This window comes from Notechis scutatus, chromosome 6, assembly GCF_049901735.1.
Source record: "Notechis scutatus isolate UNSWTSFEM ecotype Mainland chromosome 6, rNotScu1.2, whole genome shotgun sequence".
NCBI lineage: Eukaryota > Metazoa > Chordata > Lepidosauria > Squamata > Elapidae > Notechis > Notechis scutatus.
This window is the reverse complement of record NC_142014.1, coordinates 14,448,466-14,468,921: the sequence shown is the minus strand read 5'-3', so window position 1 is coordinate 14,468,921 and position 20,456 is coordinate 14,448,466. Positions and strand designations below refer to the sequence as shown.

General features: G+C 39.3%; 1 protein-coding gene across 1 annotated transcript in view; it reads right to left on the bottom strand.

Moving 5' to 3' along the window:
- MAPK11 (mitogen-activated protein kinase 11) overlaps positions 1-10,049 on the bottom strand; it is a 41,664-nt gene extending 31,615 nt beyond the window's left edge. The window contains exon 1 of the mRNA XM_026669039.2: positions 9,462-10,049. Coding sequence (XP_026524824.1) covers positions 9,462-9,574 — 113 coding nt within the window. The 5' untranslated portion in view covers positions 9,575-10,049. The remainder of the gene's footprint in view (positions 1-9,461) is intronic.
- Between the last annotated feature and the right edge of the window lie 10,407 nt (positions 10,050-20,456).

The following is a 20,456-nucleotide window of genomic DNA, read 5'->3' as shown; positions in this document are numbered from 1 at the left end:
GTTTCCACGCTAAGGTCCCATTCGTTGGTTTCATCCCCAGAGCTGTGCACAAGGAGTTTTATTAGGCTCAATAACATAATTCACACTGAAGCCAAGCCTGACTAAACCAAATCAAAGCGCAATTTTTACTATTTATTTTGGAAACTACTTCTTCATCTATCTAGTTTCATTAGAGAAGACTCAGCACACGCTCCAGTTCAAAATGTTACTAGCACATCCCCAAAAACTAAATATCCAAGGAAACATTAGTTCAGTCACTGCATACAAGTTTACCAGCAGAATTTTAAGGACTGGGCACATAATAGACCTATTAAGAAAGTTAAATGAAAACAAAACAACTTTCCTGTATGACAAGCTAAATAGGGGTGTTGGGGAGGAAGTCTGGTGAAAACTTAAAAGTCTATCTCTCTGTATTGCAAACTGCTCAGATTCTTCCCATATGCCATTGTCATGGTTTGATTCCTTGGCTTAATAAGGGCTTGGATGTGATATGTCTCTAGACACAGATCTTCTCCTATTATTTTGCTGTTGCCCTAGTTTTAAGAGGAAAAACAAGCCAAGGTTGGGAATATCACTACAGCCTCTTTGGAAAGATTTCTCTTTTCTTGGAAAATAAATTGTAGCTACACCCATTCTCCATATTCCGTTGTGCAGAACAAAAGGGGGGAAAAAATCCAGGAGGATCTCAATGACATTCTTCAATTCAGTCTCTCTAGTTAAGGGGTTGTGGCTCAGCATTTAGATCAGGGGTGTCCAACCTTGGCCCCTTGAAGCCTGGCGGACTTCAACTCCCAGAATTCCCCAGCCAGCTGGCTGGGGAATTCTGGGAGTTGAAGTCCGCCAGGCTTCAAGGGGCCAAGGTTGGACACCCCTGATCTAGAGAATACAATGTCACAGAAGGCAGTTACAAAGAAGTAACAGATTTGCTCAACTTCAATTTGTAAACATGTGATTGTAATGCTACCATTCATCAGTTCAAAGCCCCCTCTCCCCAAAAAACCAGACCTTAGAATTGTTTTTATGGCTTTACAGTTGTTACATTGAGGCAATTCTTTGTTTCACAGAAACTTGCAGTATCTAAAAACAGTTTTTAGTTCACAAGTAACGCTTTCAAGAAAAGCTTCTGTTGCTAACAAGAAAGAAAGAAAATTTTTGTGCATCCCAAGAATTCTATAAAATGGAAACAGAGAATTTGCTGACGTGAAGGACAGATAACAAACACATTCTTTGTACTGAAACTCGAGCTAAAATACTATGTCATTCAAGTTCTATGCTGGAATTCACAGAAATGTTTCTATACCTTAAGAAAAGCAAAATTTTGATGTCATATTAGGACATTTGTTTATCTGATACGGATTGTGAGGAAGTGGTATTTTCCTGTAACACCAATGTAGCATACTAGATTTTTTTTCAAAGATAAATATGAAAATATAGTTTCAAAAATGTTTTGGTGTTTTGTTGCTGTATGTGGGAAATCAGTGGGGAATTAAATAATGTTTATGTTTTACATAAATTAGTTCTGAATGCAAAAACCAGAAACAGATTGTCAACGGAGACCAGCAATATTCCATCTTTGGTTCTGAATGTGTCATTCCTCCTTGGACTGCACAAGTTCATAACAAGTTCTTGGACTAACAGCTCCTATTCAAAATAATGTACAGCTAAAGACTAAATAGGGCAGAGCACGGCTCATCTTGTGTACCTATTGAAACTATTACTGAATTATAGCAAGCCTGCTCTTGTCATTCATGCCTTGGTCATTTCTCAATTGGATTATTGCAATCCACTGTACATGAAACTGCTACTGAAGACCATCAAGAAGGTACAGCTCCTTTAGAATACTGCAACTCAACTGGGTTTGGGTGCCCATTATTGCATGAATGTACCAGCTGTTAGCTGGCTTTCAGGTGCCAGTTATAACTTTAAACCCCTCCATGGCTCAGAATCTGGGTGCCCAAAAGTCGCTGCCTACCCATTGAATTTAGGAAGGGGAACACTTTTTAAATTCCATTTTTGAAGGAGCCATATTAAGGGCCATAAGGAGGCCTTCCGCATTGCCCCTCTTCTTCTTTGGAACAAAAATCCATCCAAGGTTAGACAAGCACCAATCCTGGAATCATTTAGAGAAGCTGCTAAGACCTGGCTAGGTCAGAAAGCCTTTAGGATTGCTGTAATGAAGGGTTCCCACCCCGCCATATGTGATTGTTTTGTTATGAAGAATGATATTCCTCAGTGTGAAAATTATAATACTGTCATTTATTTTATTTTCCCACTATTATGAAGTTTTTCACAGAAGGTTATTCACAACCAAGTGAATGATCATCAATTATCTTTTATACTCGATCATTAGTCCCTTCCAAGGTAGTTAATGCATACACAGCACAACACACTATCCCCCACTTGAAAACATGACAACAAAGTCTGAAGATGACTTAACACTTCCTAGGTAATTGTAGAATCTTTACCCACAATTACAAAAAGGATTCTATCTGAGTTCAGAGAGTATCCAAAAATACAACCAAGGTCAGTCACTAATCATATCTGAACCGCATATAAGCCATAGACTTGTTATACTAATTAGCAACATTAACCTCAACCAAACACTACATACATGCTGTTCAGAAACTGCATAAACTTGTATTAAACATTCTTATAGCTGGGAACAAATTATTATTGATGGGAACAAATTTTTATTGATGAATGTTATCACTCAGAGAAGTTGCCTGAGCTACCAGAACCTTTAATCTGAAAATAAAGGTCAGAGAAGTGAGGGACTAGGAAGTTGATGGACTGCCAAAGATAGAAAATATTATTTTGGGGGTCATCTCTCAGGGGGCTGAGAGCAATACAAGTCACCGTTCATTTAATGACTGTTCAAAGTAACAAGGGCACTGAAAAATATGACTTCAAACCAGTGTTAGCACTTATTAGTGTCAGTCATGTGATTGTGATCTAGAACTCATTTCAGTGTTCGGTTAATACTTGATCTCCGTTTCCCATCTGGCTTCCGATGAGCAAAATCTTGACAAGGAAGTCTGAATTGAAGTTTGCAAATTGCAGTCATGTGATGTCTCACTTAAACACTCACAGCAGAAAAAGGTTATAAAATTGGGTGGTTTTCATATGATGCCTCATTGAATGACCGTACCATTTAACAATGTAACTTCAAATGTGGCTGTAAGTGGAGGACTACCTTCATAAATCTCCCTGGGTCCTTGCAAAAACCATGAGGAGAAGCCGGCGCTTCATGCCTAAAGAAAGATATGGATCTAGTTTCTAATGCAGTATTTTCAGTCTAAGATCCTGAATCTGTCTGCTTCACTTTGGTTTTGTCCATATTTGCAGAAGTCATCTGGATGATGGCCACTAATACTGATTTTAAATGAATATGTTTGGATTTTAAGATCACTACACAAATCCATAATAATTTACTATATGTAAGAATTTTAAATTCACTTAAAAAACAGTCAAACCTGGTAAATTGGTTATGGTGCTGGACAAGGAGGAAGGAGATATAGATTCTAGTCCTCTCCTAAGTATGGATATTGGCCATGAGCTAGTCATTCATTCCTGTTCAGTCCAAATTAGTATCAACTGGTAAACAAGCCAACCCTCCTCATCATGCACTGATTAGCTTCACTACAAAAACTAAGTAAGTACACTGCAAAAATAAATGGACCCTGTAAGCGTGCAGGATAGATGCTAAGAAAAATGATAACATTCCACCTCAAGAGATATGCATTAGGCATAAAATGGCAGAATAAACATGAATTGGCAATATGGATACTAGAAGGGGAAGTGCAAACTAGAAATCTTTCAAAGCAATAATTGCTCCAAGAACAAGTCATGTGAAGATGAAATTCACAGAGAAATATAGTCCAACCATACAGGATTTTGATAATAGAATCTCTAATTAGCTGCAATCAAATAGCAATCCTTTTATATGCAACTGAGAATCAAATACATTTTAAATCATTTGATGAAGAGTTGAATGTAAATAGAAAGTTTGCATAATTTCTGAGCAACATAGTTCAAAAGAAAGCATTTTCCTACAGCATGATGTGTCTCCTAAGGAAGAATGGAAAACCTTCTTTGTGAACAACCCAAATTATGGGCAAATAGAATGGTTCAATTAAGAGACCAAAAAATAATCATATGACCCCTGGGACACTACAACCGTCATAAAAGATGAGTCACTTGCCAAGTGTCCAAATTTTAATCACGTGACCATGGGGAATGCTGCAATGATCGTAAGTGTGAAAAACAGTCATAAGTCACTTTCTTCAGTTTTAACTTTGAACAGTCACCAAATGAATTATTGTAAGTTGAGGACTACTAGTATTGTTTCAACTGACAGTTTTGTATGTTTTTTTTAATGAGTCATCTCTTTTATAAATCTCTTCTGCCAGGATCCGCATGTTGTACAAACATGACAAAATTAGCAATATGAGATAAGCAAACTAACATAAAGTAGCCAATGTAGAACAGAAAAAAGTCATTCTTCTTACCACTTTTACCAGTAGAATCTCTAAAGCAGTTGTCGGAATAATTCTCGATATTGATACATTGCTACACTAGCTTCTCAGAAATTAAATTGTGCAATGACTCTGCAAAATCACTGGCAAGAGTGGAAAGGAAGAAAAATAATAATAATCAATGTTTGGACAGTCTACCTGCAAATACACTCTATTTTCTTATGATTGTATAGCATTTCTTCTAACACTGTCCAAAGCATCAGATCACTCAATAGCATCAGATATGAATAAATGTGCTTAAGAAATTTGTGATCACAGTGAGATCATTTCTAAGTGGTTGACATTTAAACAAAGGGAACTGTACCTCATTAGCAACTGTTTTGTGGGGTACAAAGGTTCAGCTGGTATGAAGAAGACATATGAATGCCTTTTCCAGTGAGCTAATCTCAGATAAGGTGAACTCAGTTGAGTTAAATCTAAATCTAGAGTATTAAGACGAAGAGAAGATATCCTTCTTCTCTAGTCCATATCAGACTGCACTTAGAATATTATGTCCAGTTCTGGATATCCCATTTTGAGAAAGACATGGACAAACTGGAGCATGTCCAGAAAAGAGCATTCAGGATGATTAAAAGAGGTATGTTCAGTCTGGAGAAAACTGCACCATCACCTTTGAGGATGATGTGTCTCTCCCACACTTTGTGGATTCTATCACCCTGAACATGTTTTTGTATTCTTCCAAGTTGCTCACCTCTAACCTAGGTTGAAGCTCAATATTCAGGTGTTCTTTGTACAATTTTAAAAATGCCCAAGCTGGCTTTGGAATGATCCTTATGGATTATTTAATTTAATTTGCCAAGGCCCGAAGAGAGGATTCAGTGGCTTTATGATTCCTCTTCATACTAAGAATATGCTTGGTTATTTCTTTATCTGCTGAGACACAATTACACATCCTACCTCTTAAGAGAGATGAGCAGAGCCTTTTGTATAGTCATACTTACAAATGGACTTTTATCTTGGATGGTTCAGGATCTCTCTCTCTCTCTCTCCCCACAGGCCTTGACAGTTCTTTTTTAGTGTGTGTGTGTGTGTGTGTGTGTGTGTGTGTGTGTGTGTGTGTCAATTATTTTACTATTACAAAGTTACATTTCTCAGAAATAATGTATATCAACTTTCACACCTCCACTGATTTAATCAATTAAGGCACAAGCTGTTCATTGCTTAAAGATCTGTTTTTCCCCTGAAAGACAGAAAATGCAGATGCCATCTGAATGAATAATGGCACTTACTACCACAGACAGCCAGATCTTTCAGCTTTCATCAGCTTCCTATTCATGTGATCAAATTATTCTTTTACTTGAAGCTGCCTGAAAATCACTCTGATTTAATTCATTAGATGCAAATCCTTCCTTCCCTCTAAGAGGGCATGGTGGCACAAAGACCATTGTCTCCTTCAATTTTCCTCACAATCATAACTGTTCAGGAAGTCCGGTCTGAAAAGTAATTGTTGGTCCAAAGTTTTCCAGTGAGCTTCAATAACTATAGGTGGATTTGAACCTGCCTTTCTCAGGTCTGGTCCAACTCCTGAACTTTACACTATACTGACTCTTAGTAATTGGCCATGTTACATACTAGAATGTAAAGGAAGCATTTACAAGGGACTATTTAAACCACAATAGAAACATGGCTGAAGATCTCCTTGCACTCATCTCAGTTCTTGTGACCACACAGATACATCCTAGCAGATTTCTTTAAAAAAGAATGCAGAAGTTTGCTATTGCTTTCTCAGCAAATATTGGTAGTGACTTGAATAATCTCAGCAACAGTTGTATCAAAATCAACACTAGGCAGTTATGGAACACATTTCAATCCTCCGTAAAGTTCATCAAAGCTTAATAAAAGTAAAAGAGAGTGAAATGTCTATGGAGATACTCAATCATCCAGGTCATGGTTGTCCCAAAGATGTTTTTCAAAAGGCAACTTGACTTTTTTGACCCTCGAAATTTCTCATCCAAGAATGAGAAGTGAAATGTCTTCAAGAAAAAACAAAATCCAGTTGCCTTTTGAAAAAAAAAGCACCTTTGGGTAAAAAATCTCTTATAATCTGACTGTCCGTCCATGTTTCCAAAATGGTCAGCCAAATTCTCTGGGAATTTCTGAGGCAAGACATAAAAATACCTATCCCTGATCATTTTATGTCCATAGGAGTTCATTTCCTGCCTTTGAACATGAAAGATCCATTTCACTGTTTAAGCAAACAGCGATGAGCCAATTTTCCAACTATGTTCTATTTGTCTTCTCAAACTAACTTAGCTCATACCAATTAAATATATCCTGTGACAAGTTCCAAATATTTGTAATAAAATCTTGTGAACTAATGATCTGTCTTGACACTGCTGCTGGCCAATTAAGACAAAATTCTGCCTAGACAGGTCATTCATCATTTTTATAAATCATTACATAAACTATCATATAAAATGAACTTTAGCATTATCCCCTACAAATAACTCTTCTGGATAATTACAGAATTTCATTAGGGTATAGCTAAAAGTACTTTTTTCACTTTGGTCCCCAGTATCTCTCCTTGTACTTCAGTGCACTGAATCTTGTTTGCTGTTCTGCTAGTCATACACCCAACTTAAAGTGATTATATATCTGCAGTTTTTGGCCAGCTCTTTTAAAATTCACTTTAGAATTATTTGGTGACATTCAGAAACTTGGCTGCCTTACTGCTCAGGACAACTACAAACATATTTTTAATGTTAAATAGCACTGGCTCGAACATAAATTCCTTTCACATTGAAAACTTGTCCTATTTACTCCCAAACTCTACTGCACAAAAGAAAACAAACAAATCTAAGGTTATATATTTTTTTCTTTCATGTATATTCTTCCTTCCTTCTATCAGCCAGTCCAAGTCACATGCCTTGGTTTACTTTTCCATCAACTGATTTCTCATCTACAGATTTGTTTAAACATGGCCTTTTAGCGTGAGGTCGAATTAAACAAACACAAATAACATAAACCTTGATGCATAATTTTTAATTACTTGAATAACAGTTAACCCAAAGGAACACCACATGATACATAGCAATCAGGTGACACATAAAGGGGAAAGATAACAATTGTTTGACATACAATCTGGAGAAATGGGGTTGCTCAATTCTCTGTAGAGTGGTTGGTGCATCACCCCAAAATATTGCTTAGCAGGTTCTAAAACAGCACTTCGGATTTGACCTGAATAGCTGTAGGAAGAAAAGCACCCCCCAACTCCAAGTCCTATCCCAGGTTGCAGTTCAGTGCAGAAGGAAGGAAGGTCTTTAAAAATAGCTTGGGGAAATCTCTTTCAGTAGCTGGCATGGTCTGGGGTTACCCTTAGCAACCTGGGAAGAATTCCAGGCTGAATTGCATTGTGAGAGCCCAGTGGGGGCAGGGAAGAGACAGGAATCTGAACACAAACCCACTGGGCTGCACAATTCAGAGCAACAAGCAAGACAAACAAAAGCCCATTGCACTGCACACCTTTTGCACACCACCCCCATACACACTCAGGCTCTGCCTACACCTGCTCCAGACAAAAGACGATGGACTCTTGATGTTTGCCTGAAAAAGGTCCCACGACTTTATTAAAAGCCCTGCTCCATATCTGCCTCATTACTTGCAATTCTTTTCCAAGAGCATTTTCCAGGGCCTCTTTTTGATTCCCCCAAAATAAAATAATTATTTTGATATACACTATCAATAAATATCATCAGGTTCTATGAATTGACACCCCATCCCTTCCAAGTCTCTCTCTCTCTCTCTCCTTTTGGCCTATTGCTTCCTGCAAGCCATCAGCGACAGAATAAACACTTGTTTTTTGTTTTGTTTTTTTAAATAAATTTTATTGATTTTACAATTAAAACAGACCCACAACACATACATAAATGTAAGAGAGAGAAAGAAGAAAGGAAGAAGAAAATAGAAAGAAAAAGACAGGAAACAATTAAAAACATTTTCATCTTTCAACAGTTTGTGAGACCTCCTCTTCATCCTTATTTTATGCCATAGGCACACTTAATCCTTACGTATATCTGTATATCACTACTATACATCCCATCCTATCCTCTTTTGCCTTTTTATTATTAAGTCAGACACTCCACCAAGCAAATCAGTCTATCCAGGCGTCCCTCCCTGGCACATTATCTAGGCCTGTAATTCAGTGTGCTGCATCGCCACCCAAATTCCCCCGCCTGCCTTGAACTTGTAACCCACTTGCCGGGTTTGTACAAGTCGGTGAACCATACAAACTAACCCGTGGTGGTGGTGGGAGAGGGGTCGCAAACGAAAGGAAGCCCCCACCCCACCCCCACCTCTCCCCAAACGGACCCCAGGCGGGCAATCTCTCCCTCCCTCCCCCACCCACCCACCCAAACACATATACAGCTCAGGCAAAATTCAAACCGAATGTTGGCCTGTTGTGTGAACTTAAGCACTAAGTGGCCTCCTTTCTCCCCATCCCCTCCCGGGGGAAGGAGGAACGCGGTTTTTTTTTTTTTGGTGGTGGTTGTTTTTAACACAAGTCGGCCTTGCTACCTGCCGGTGGCGACGGCCTCCCCCCCTCACCCCGTCCATTATTCCGTCGTAGGCAAACCGGGGTCTACTTCAGAAGCCACCGGAGCCTTTGCGCGGCTGTGGGTGTTCCCATTGTGCGCGTCCTCTCCAGCTCCACACACGCCCAGCACAAGACAGGCCGTGGGTTTGGGGTGTGTGTGTGTATGTGTGTGGGTGGGTGTGGGTGTTTCTAGCGAGTTAAGCCGTTCCGGCATTGTTAGTTCCTAAATGGAGGGTGCGGAAGGGGGGGGGAGAGGAGTGGTTACTCAAAGCCCGGGGATCCTCCTCACTCCTCCCGCCCCCGGATAGAGATGCCCAAAGGGCGCATCCCGGCACCTGCCCCGCTTGCTTTTCCACCCCTCTCCTCCTCCTCCTCCTCCTCCGGCCACTTACCACACGGAGCCGTAAGCCCCCGAGCCCACCGGAGTCAAGTGCTGGTAGCGCTGAGGAACCTCCCACACGGTTTTATTCAAATCCTGCTTATAGAAGCCGCCTCGCTCAGACATTTTCCGGAGCCGGCGACGACGGCGGCGGCAGCAGCGGCGACTGAGTTACAGCTGGAAGTGGAGGAGCGAAACGGAGCCGACGGGGAGGAGACCGGGGGAGGGAAAAGGGAGGAGAGGGAGGGACGAGGCCAACAGACGACGCTGAGGAGATGGAGGAGGAGGAGGAGGGAGCGAAAGGAGATGAATGGGGCGGCTGAGCAGAGGAGGAGGAAGAAAGAGAAGCCGGGAGAAGCCCTTTGCCATCGGAATCCAAGCCTCCCCGCCCGGCCTTCGTCGTTCAAAGAGAAAAGAGTTGCTCCGTTGCAACGCTACTTTGCTTTCCCCAAGCTGGGTCTTCCTTCCTTCCACGTGTTTCCGACTCCCATTTCCACCTCTTCTCTTCCCCCAGCACCCCCAAGACTCAAAGAGATCATGGGAATGCCACCCCAGATCAAATGGAAGATCCTATGCAAATCTAAAGAAGGAGAGATGTCACAAGAAGAGGGAAGAGGGTGGCGCAGGCTCGCCAAACTCGTTTTCCCTATGTTTTTTAGTTTCCCTGGGAATAGAACTTAAACATATCATTCATTCTTAAAAATCAAGAAAGAAATCCCAAGAGGGAGACTTGGGTTTCTTTTTTATATCTCAGTACAAGAAAAGTCACACAGGTGCCACAGGGGTGGCCCTCTTAAATGCTACTGTAAAGATGTAATATTCAGGGAGGCGTGAGAGGTTGGCATGAGGAAACCACAACTAAATTTGGGGCCCTCGTGGTTAACTACTCCAGTAAGTGGAGACACACCTTCTTCCACTCTTTATTTTTGTTCGGTTATTTGTCTCTGTAGGCCCTGCGTTGTTTCTGTAGCACACATAAACACTGATTAAAATAGAACATTAAATAGAATAATTTAACCCAGTGCAGTCAAATCACTGATCACACAACTGGAGTAAGTGACTTTGAGAAAGCAGGTTAAAATTTCAGCAGATGTAGCTGAATTATCCTTTGGAAAACAAAGAAAAACAACCCCAAGGACATCTTAATGCTGTGGAGTCCCTGGTGGTCTCTGAACTTAGTTGTTTGCTTACAGATGTTTCATGATGCAACTAGGTAACATCCTCAGTGTTGTGACTTGCTTGCTACTCTGTTTATATACAGTAGCTTGCCCTGGCAGCTACTGGTAGAGATGTGGTAGTTCCTTGAGTGTTGTGCTGGAATAAAATAGAATAACAGAGTTGGAAGGGACCTTGGAGGTCTTCTAGTCCAACCCCCTGCTTAGACAGGAAACCCTAAACCATTTCAGACAAATGGTTTTCCAATCTCTTCTTAAAAACTTCCAGTGTTGGGGCATGTACAACTTCTGGAGGCAGGTTGTTCCACTGATGAATTGTTCTAACTCCGAAAATTTTCTCCTTAATTCTAGGTTGCTTCTCTCCTTGATTGTGTTCTGCTTGATTGTTTGCCTGCTGTTAATCCCCATTTATCTGGATGTTGACTGCTAAGGGAGGATGCATTCTCTTCATTTTGTTTCCTTCTTAGCTTTCTTACTGTGTCTTTTGGATGGTGCATAAATACAGTTTACTCTGTTTCTATTGATGGCTGATTTGTCTGAATGCCAAAGCTTCCAGGAATTCCCCAGGGTTTTGCATTTAGCTTGGCCTAGATTGCTCACAGTTTCCCAGCTGAAACTATGGTTGAGCCTGTCCACGTGTCCATGACATCAGGAGTATCAGTTCAGGAGTATCTTCTGACTGCTAATTGGTGTTCATGGATGCACTCTGCTAATCTTCTGCCCTATATAGCAGGCTTACAATCCTTACAACTATATATTATAGATGACATCTGATTTTTCTTCTTCTTCTTAAACTACAAGGTGTTTTGGTTTATTTAAGAGCTTTGGGAGGGTTTAGTTGTTTGGTGTGTTATGGTAACACCATGTGGTTCTAATTGTCTGTTGCTTGTTTCTGAGACGTTTTTGATTGTTTCATAGCTTGGCTTGGTTATTCTGTAGTGCAGGGGTGTTAAACTCGCGTCATGGAGGCATCACGTGACATATCAGGACTTTTCCCCCCTTTGCTAAACTGGGTGGGGACGCAGCCAGCACGTGATGCATCCATCATGGGCCGTGAGTTTGACACCCCTGCTGTAGTGGGTTGAATGTTCAGGCAATTTTGATAAAGTTGCATGGTATCCATTTTATTGAAAGGTGTTGTGTAGCAGCCCATTTCCTTTTACTGGTGTTCTGGCTTGCTGCACTGCAGTGCATTTGTGGATATCTGCATAATGTTCTTAGACAGATTCTCTTCTGAGGAGTTGGGTTGTTGCTTTGGTAGCGGAGCACTTGATAGTCTGGTGCTTTGTTTTTCAACAAAGCATTTCTAATTTGCCAATATTTCCTTTGCTGATGAGGACATCCAGGAAGGGTAATGTGTTGTTTCCCCCCCCCTTTAAATTTTATTCCTTTGAAGATCTTGATTGTTTCATTTTGTAGGGGAAGAGTTGCTCCAAACTTTCTGGCTTCATGGACCGGCAATGGTGGTGAATGGCAGCAGTGGGGAGGAGGGGACAGTTTTGCATGCACAATCTAATCCTGAGCATGCACCAATGAAACTTCATGGTGTGCTTTGCCTCTCTGCTTGCACAGCCCAGTTTTCAATGGCTGTGGACTGATGATACTGGTCTGTGGACTGGGGGTTTGGGACCGGGGTGGACTGCTGGGGGTTTGCAGAGGCTCAGCCCCTGGCTAAGATTCTGTGCGGTCTGGAAAAGCCCCAAATCTCACTCCTGGCAGGCCCCACCCACCCCAACCTTCCCCTCCCAGGAGCCCTCACACGGCCTGTTTTGGATGCAGGTAAATATAGGGCACATTCGGAGGCTCGGGAAGGCCGGGAATGGGCCCGTTTCTGGCTTCCAGGGAGCCCCGGGGGCCATTTTCGCGCTCCTGGAGGTTTCCACCAATCTTGCAAATCTGAAGGCACAAATTTTCTGCCTCTTAACTGTTTGACATAGTTAAAGTGGATCCTTCCTAAACTTTTTTTTCTCTGACCGGTAAGTGACTGAGGGCTGCTCCCTTCCTTGTCAGAATGTTTCCTCCATCTCTTCTTCTCATTCTCCAAGATTATCCATACATTCCGTTACCTATGTGACTTTTTAAAATTATGAATGGATCTGTACTTTTGATTGTATGTGTGGGGATGCTATAGTTTTTAGACATTAGAAACTGCATTAGAGCTGTGCTGTGTTATTAGATTAGAAACATTAGACCAGGGGTCCCCAAATGTGGCAACTTTTAAGACTTGTGGACTTCAACTCCCAGAATTCCTCAGCCAGCACAGCTGGCTGAGGAATTCTGGGAGTTAAAGTCCACAAGTCTTAAAGTTGCCACGTTTGGAGACCTCTGCGTTAGATACTGCATTAGATCTCTCCTGTGAGTCCTGAGATTGTTGATTTCATGGTTGCTCATCTGAAGAGAGGTTCAAGGGGTTGATTTCCTTATCTGGTCTATCTAGTGGGGCTAAAATCCTGCTAAACATAGGGCCAGCAGTGCTGGTACAATGTGATCTCTATTTCTTGCAAAATTCCCAGATGTGCGGTATGTAGGAAAACAACTTGCCCAGCAGAAGGCTACCTTCTTTTAAAATTAACAAAATCATTACCTTGCCTTGTTCAGGATTGGTGGTTTTATTGTGGATTTTAACTGTTGATTTTTTTTTCTTTTGTACAATACAGTTTACTAGACTGCTTTGGGAGTAAGAACAGTATCAAAATAAAATGAATTCACTTCATCATTGCCTTTCTCTTAAGTGAAATGTTTGTAGTTCTGTTTTGCATGAATAAAACATCTTATTACACTTTTTGTATTGCAATATATTGTTTTCGGGCTACACTTCAGATTTCAATAAAATTCACCTGGGACACATCAATGGCAAATATATAATGCAACTAAGCTATATGAAGATATTTCCATTTGGAACTAAACTTACTATTGACCATTAGCAATTTTTCAATTCTATCCCATGAAATGCCCCACATAACTTTAAAAGCTTGCTGACATTAATACTTTCCCCTTTGAACTAGTGCCAATGAAAGATGACTCTGCCACTGTTGTATCTTCTGAAAAGTCAGCTCAATTCCTTCCCACCAATTTTGGCTCAGGGAGAGAAAATCATACCATCATTTTTTATTAAAAGGAGGGAAACAGGACCCTGGGCTTAACAGCAATTCCCAAGTTATTGGTTCACGGAGTTTAATTCCACAAATAAGATGGTACCAGCTCCTAACTAGTTTCTATTACATTCACAAGATGAAAATGTACCAGAAAAGAATTCCACAGTGAAAATTGGTTGTAAATGGATGATACTGCAAAACAAGTAAGGACTATCTAATAAGGACTGAATCTGAGAGAACCTGGCTTTAAATGTTTAACACATGACAAAATAAATGGGCTTTTCTTTGCTTGCAATAAGTCCAGGCCACATCTGTCCACCCAAATCCATCCATCCATCCATCCATTATTTAGATCATAGACCACGATAAAATAAAGTCAAGAATTACAGACATTTCAGTAATCATTCTGGAATTTAATAAGAGATTAAAAAACACTAAAAGCTAGTGTTGCTGACATAATATTATATACAGTGTATTAAAACCTTAACATCTTCGTACAAAATTCTTTGCCAAAATTATTAATCAAAACGAAGAGGGCTCTGTAGTTACAAAAAGGATATATAGATAAAGAATAAAAGGGTTTCAGTTAGTTTACTCATGCTGTGTATCCTTATCTGTTTATGGATCATAATCTACCAGCATAATAAGACAATCCTCATTTAACAACTACTTCAGCAACTGTTCAAATTTGCAGTGGTGCTGAAGGAATGACCCTTATGACTGGTCCTTGAAGTTCTGGCTGTTGTAGTGCCCTCACAGTCAAGTGATCACAATCCAGGCACACAGCAACTCGCCTGGATTTCCAACCATTGCAGTGACCCAGTGACCCACAATGAGTTGATTACATATTGCCCTCTTCCCTGCTGGCTTCCCACAACACAGTCAATGGAGAATCTGGAGAAAACCAGAAGTTATGATCCTCACTTAACAACCTGTGCAGTCCTTGCTTAAGTGGTAACTGGGGGCTGTTGTCATTAACTAGAACGGTTATCTGACATCACGCATTATGGCTGCATCACTTAGCGATGAAAATTCTAGTCTCAATTACTGTCATTAAGTCAGGACTATCTGTATATAATTGGTTTCTTATCTAAGAGGAAAAGAAAAAAAACTTTCATGAGCTATATAAAACAAGTCAGCAAAGGAAGAATAAAAGTTTTTCAACACAAATGTTAATATGACCATGTTAATTATCTGGGCAGAATCATTTTTGCCCTATACCCATGATACTATCTTTATTTTTCTTCCAACTCATGAGTGCGAAAGCCTAAATTATCCTGAACTATAGTGGGGCAAAAGGAGCATTTTCCTGTTATTTATTCGTGTATGTATCTGTTTACATTCCAGTTCATCCAGAGATTTAGGACTGCTTACATTGTGTACGAGTCTTAAAACACTGTAAAAATAACCGCAATGGATGTTTTCATACAGGTCACTTTAAAGCCAATCTCAACACCCTGTATGATAGAATTTCTCAACTGTAGCGACCTTAACATGTCTGAACTTCAACTCATTGAACTCCCCAATCAGTCTGCTGTACACTCGAATCCTTTCAGGGGTATCTTTAGATAGATAGATAGATAGATAGATAGATAGATAGATAGATAGATAGATAGATAGATAGATAGATAGAGAAATAGGTAGAAATATAGAATATATATAGATATAGAATATGGAGAGAGAGTGTGGTTTGCAGGCAGCCTGTGCTGACAGCAGAGATATTGGACAGGACGAAAGGGAACCAGTCAGGGGGTCTAGTGAGGACTTGGATGAGGGTCCTGCATCCGATGCAAGGATGGGGCCACGACCATCTGAGAGTGGGGTGCTGCCTTCGGAGTCTGGCAGCAGCGAAGCAGAGGACCCCGGGGAGCCTGTTCCCAGTGCGCATGCGTACAGAGCTGCTAGAAGGAGAGAGCTGAAGCAGAAGGGGCAACTCGGGAGTAAGGCGGGAAGGTGATTGCCTCTCCCATAAGGGATAAAAGTCAGTCCCCAGTGACCTTTTTACAGGAAGCAAAGAAGTTTGTTAGATTTTGTTTCCTCATTGAAGCCCTGCCAACTCTGGTTTGTCTTTGCTGGAACCTCTGTCGGTTTATATTCTAGTTAAGTCGGCTTCTGTTTCTTGGCAGCCTTCTGCAACCCTGAAAGGCATGAACTTATCTCAGAGAATGAGTGTCTAATGAGTTTTGGCTGAGAATGCAACAAATTCCCAGCATCACATTTAAAAAGGTTTGATTTTACACTCAATTTGTGTTTCCTTAATTTGGACGAAGCCTGGGTTAGAACATAGAGATAGATAGATAGATAGATAGATAGATAGATAGATAGATAGATAGATAGATAGATAGATAGATAGATAGATAGATAGATGATAGATAGATAGAATCTGTCTTTCTGTCTCTGTCTCTCTCTGTCTCTCTCTCTCTGTGTGTCTCTCTCTGTCTCTCTCTCTCTCTGTCTCTCTCTCTCTCTCTTTTTTTTTTAAAACAAGTTTTATTAAAAGTTTCAACAACAAACAAATCATTACATATTAAATCTTTCCCTGTCTTTCTACAATAATTTCCCCAATATTCTCATAAAACACAAACAAACACAAACAAACATAAAAAAATCTTTTAGTAAAGTACCTTGGCCCCAGTTACCTCTCTTTGCATGGGCTAAAATAATAGCGCATATCACTCTTCACAATTCTATCTTATTTAATCCATCTTAATTAAATCATTAAATTTGTATCTTTTGCCCATTCATTATCCCTCTATCTCTTCTTATAATAAAAAGAATTTCTCCTGAAATCACTAATCAGAGTATGATGCCTTTCTATCCTCCCCTAAGTTAGTAAAATTAACATTCAACATAACAAATACCCAATTTAGTTCTGCTTGGTACATTCTATCCACCAAAAATGTTTAAATACATTGTATCCTCCTTTCCTTCGATATTTTATTACATTTCTAAAATCAATCATTATTAAATCAATCATTATTAAAAACTTCAACATTTCAATTTTAAACTTCAACATATTAATTTCTTATTAAATCTTAAGCCATTCTAATTTACTATTTCAAATATAAATGTTACAATACCATCTTCTGTACCTTAGCAGAATCTTTCTTACAGAAATTTATATTTCATCCTTTGTCTCTAAAAAAATCCCTTTTCTCCCATCCAATTTTAAAGCTTTGAGGCTTTTCTCCGCCTTTCCCCTTTCTTTCTTCCCCACCAAATCTTCCTACCCCCCTTCTTCTTCTAACCTCTGCCTTGCTGGGATCCCTTCTCTGTTTTGTTCCCTTTTTCTCTTGTTTATTATCATTATATTTATTTTGCATCATATTTTCTCTTTCTCAAATGTTTTTTTAAATCTTAAGTCCTTCATTTTCCTTACTCTCTTCCTTCCTTCTTCCTTAGATAAGTTTTGGGATTCAATGAAGATGGCGTCTTCGTCTCTTCCTTGTTGTTCTTCTTCCGTTTCCATCTGTTCCATTGTCTGTTGGTAATTGACCAGCGCCATTTCTAGAAATAGAAAAGCTTTTTCCATGCCATCTTTGCAGGCTGCTTTTGTTTGCTCATATTCATCCCTCAGGTCTTCAAAAAGGAAAGCCATTATAAATAAATCTTTTCTTTTCTTTATTCCTCTTCCTTCTTACACCAACCAAATATTCCGAGAGAAAGGCAAAACAATCCCAAAATCCACAATCCTCAATAAATCCAAGCAAGCCAAAATTCCCCTTCCTCTTCCAGGGGTGGTATCAAACAAATAAAAAAAAAAGAGTCCAAATCTATATTTTAAAGCCTTATTAAGATTATATTTCTGTCCTCAAGTCTTCAAGGCATCTCCTCCAACAAGATCCAAATTTATATATTTTCTTTATCCTCTCCCTTCCGGCTTAATTCCGTCGGGAGGGAGAGTAAACTTTCCTTCAGCACCTCAAAATAGCCGCTTTTTTTCTCTTGTGGAAAAAATCATCAAAAAACCATCTTTTCCAGGAATTAAATTAGATAAATCTCAAAGCCCTGGGTCAACCAAGAAGAACTTTCACTTTCAATAACTTTCTCTTCTTCCTCCTGCGCATACTTGCCCGGCTGTCAACTTCTTTGTGGCGGCCATTACGGACCGCCGCTGCACCGTCCTGGTAACAGGGGTTCTGCCGGCCAGGGAGGGGGTCTGCAACACCCCCAAACCCTTCCTCCGGATCCCCCTTACCTTCAGCTACCCCTGCAGGGCAGCCTTGCTCCGCACCCGTCCGGGTCGGAGCCCCAAAACGGCTAGCGCGGCAGGGATCGCGCAGCTTCGAATCCCTACCGCTCGCGAAGCCGACAAACCGGAAACGATCTGTCTCTCTCTCTCTCTATCATCTATCTGTCATCTATCTATCTATCTATATCTATATCTATATCTATATCTATATATCTATATCTATATCTATCTATCTATATCTATATCTATATCTATATCTATATCTATATCTATATCTATATCTATATCTATATCTATATCTATATCTATATCTATATCTATCTATCTATCTATCTATCTATCTATCTATCTATCTATATATATATATATATATATATATATATATATATATATATAAACTTTGCAATACAGACGGACACAATACAGAAGCCTGATGATGGCAGATGAGATTCTGCTGAAACGTTGCTACAACTTTAAAAGAACTACAATGACGTGGGAAAATACCCGAACCAAGCCGAACACCATACATGTAAGTACCACTGAAAACTTAAGAAAACATATATATATATATATTTTCTGAGGTTCTCGCGGTATTTGTATGTGGATCTTTGTTATTGGGTTTTCTCCCGCGTAAGATTGAAGTTTCTGGCAGCGTTTCGATGAAGTCTCATTCATCATCTTCAGGCTTCTGTCTTCAGCTCTGTGCTTCTCTGAGTCTGTGCTTCTCTGAGAAGCACAGAGCTGAAGACAGAAGCCTGAAGATGATGAATGAGACTTCATCGAAACGTTGCCTAGAAACTTCCAATCTTACGCGGGAGAAAACCCGAATAACCAAAGATCTATCTATCTATCTATCTATCTATCTATCTATCTATCTATATCTATCTATCTATCTATCTATACACACACACACACACACACACACACACACACACACACAGTATGTAGGTCTAGATGTGTTCGGGTCTCTTCCCATGTAAGATTAAGAGTATCTCACTGCTTGCACTGGCACGAAGCCGAAAGCACCAGCCTGAGGATGGCGAGTGGGACCTTGCCAAAACGTCGCCAAGATACTCTTAATCTTACACAGGAAAAGACCCGAACACACCTAGACCTATATACCTGTACCCATGAAAATCTACGAAAACATATATACAGTATATATATACAGAGAGAGAGAATGTAATATATGTGTGTGTGTGTATGTATATGTTCTGTCTATGTTTATACTTCTGACAACCCTCCCCCATAAAAATTGCATATAGGCCCAGATTAAATAAATGCTCCCTTAAAATACATTTTTACTGTTTTATCTTTTTTTTCTGCTAGAAAAATTAACATATTTTACACAAATTGATACAATTCCCTAAAGAACATTTCCAAATTCATTACCCCATGATTATCTGGTGTTTGGATTTTTGTTTTTTGTTCTGGTGATGCTTTGTTAAATTTTTGAATGAGAAACATAGAGCTATAAAAATAACTTCAGTTAATTTTGCAGATAAAATTCTGCTAAAATAGTCATCCTAAACCCTAAATATGCCACAAAATAAAGAGCCAGCTTCTATTTATTGAAGAATCTGAATCTGTTCGCATAAACTTTGCAATACAGTTTGCATATGATTTGTATTAAAGCAAAAAGTAAAAATTCAAACAATGAAGTTTGGCATAGTGATTAAAATAAAATTTAAAAATGGTATTATTTGAAAAAAAAGGATATTATAGAAAAAATATTTAAATAGCCCCCTCTTTTATTCCTGTCTTTTTCCCTCCTGACTGCTAACTGCAGATAAAATATTTTTATACTATGCTTTAAACATCTATGATTATTCTAATTTCTATTATAGCCATTTTAATGTTTTTTTTAAAAGAACAGTTTTTCTTCAAAAACTGCATTCTAAATGTTTTAGCTTCTTCTGTAATATGTTATATACAGTACTATGAATGTGGTTAAACTTATATTATAAAGTTACGTGGTTTTTTTTCCCCCTTTGCTGCACATACTTCAAATTTAGTTTCCCAGTGTGTATTGGTTTCTCTTTTTCAAAGTTTCTCTTTCCCAATACTGTGCCAGATTGATGTTATCTAGTCTGATAATGAACTGTCTGTAAATAAAGAACCAAGTTTAGAGAAGCACCAAGGATTCGACAGTTCAGTCCTGAACCACAGATACTCCTTTCCATTAGACATTGATTCTTTCATTGCCAGCAAACGTATAACTTAATATAAACTTTTTACTCCTATGATATTTATTAAAAATCAGTAATGATTTATATAACAAAACATGGGTGATGGGAATATAGCAAGAGTGCACATTTTCTCTTGTTTAACTACTAAAGCTGAATTTCTTCTAACTGCTTTTTTACATAGGGAGACAGTTATAAATTAGATGAGTAAATATGTTTTCCCATCTTGTTCTTTCCTAGCAGGATTTTTCAAAGTCATGTGATGCCAGATGGAGGCAATTGGAGCCAAATGTTTTTTGGAAACAAAGGAGAGAACTAATGTACCTAATTCTTGTTTTCTCTTCTGAAGAATTTTTTCCT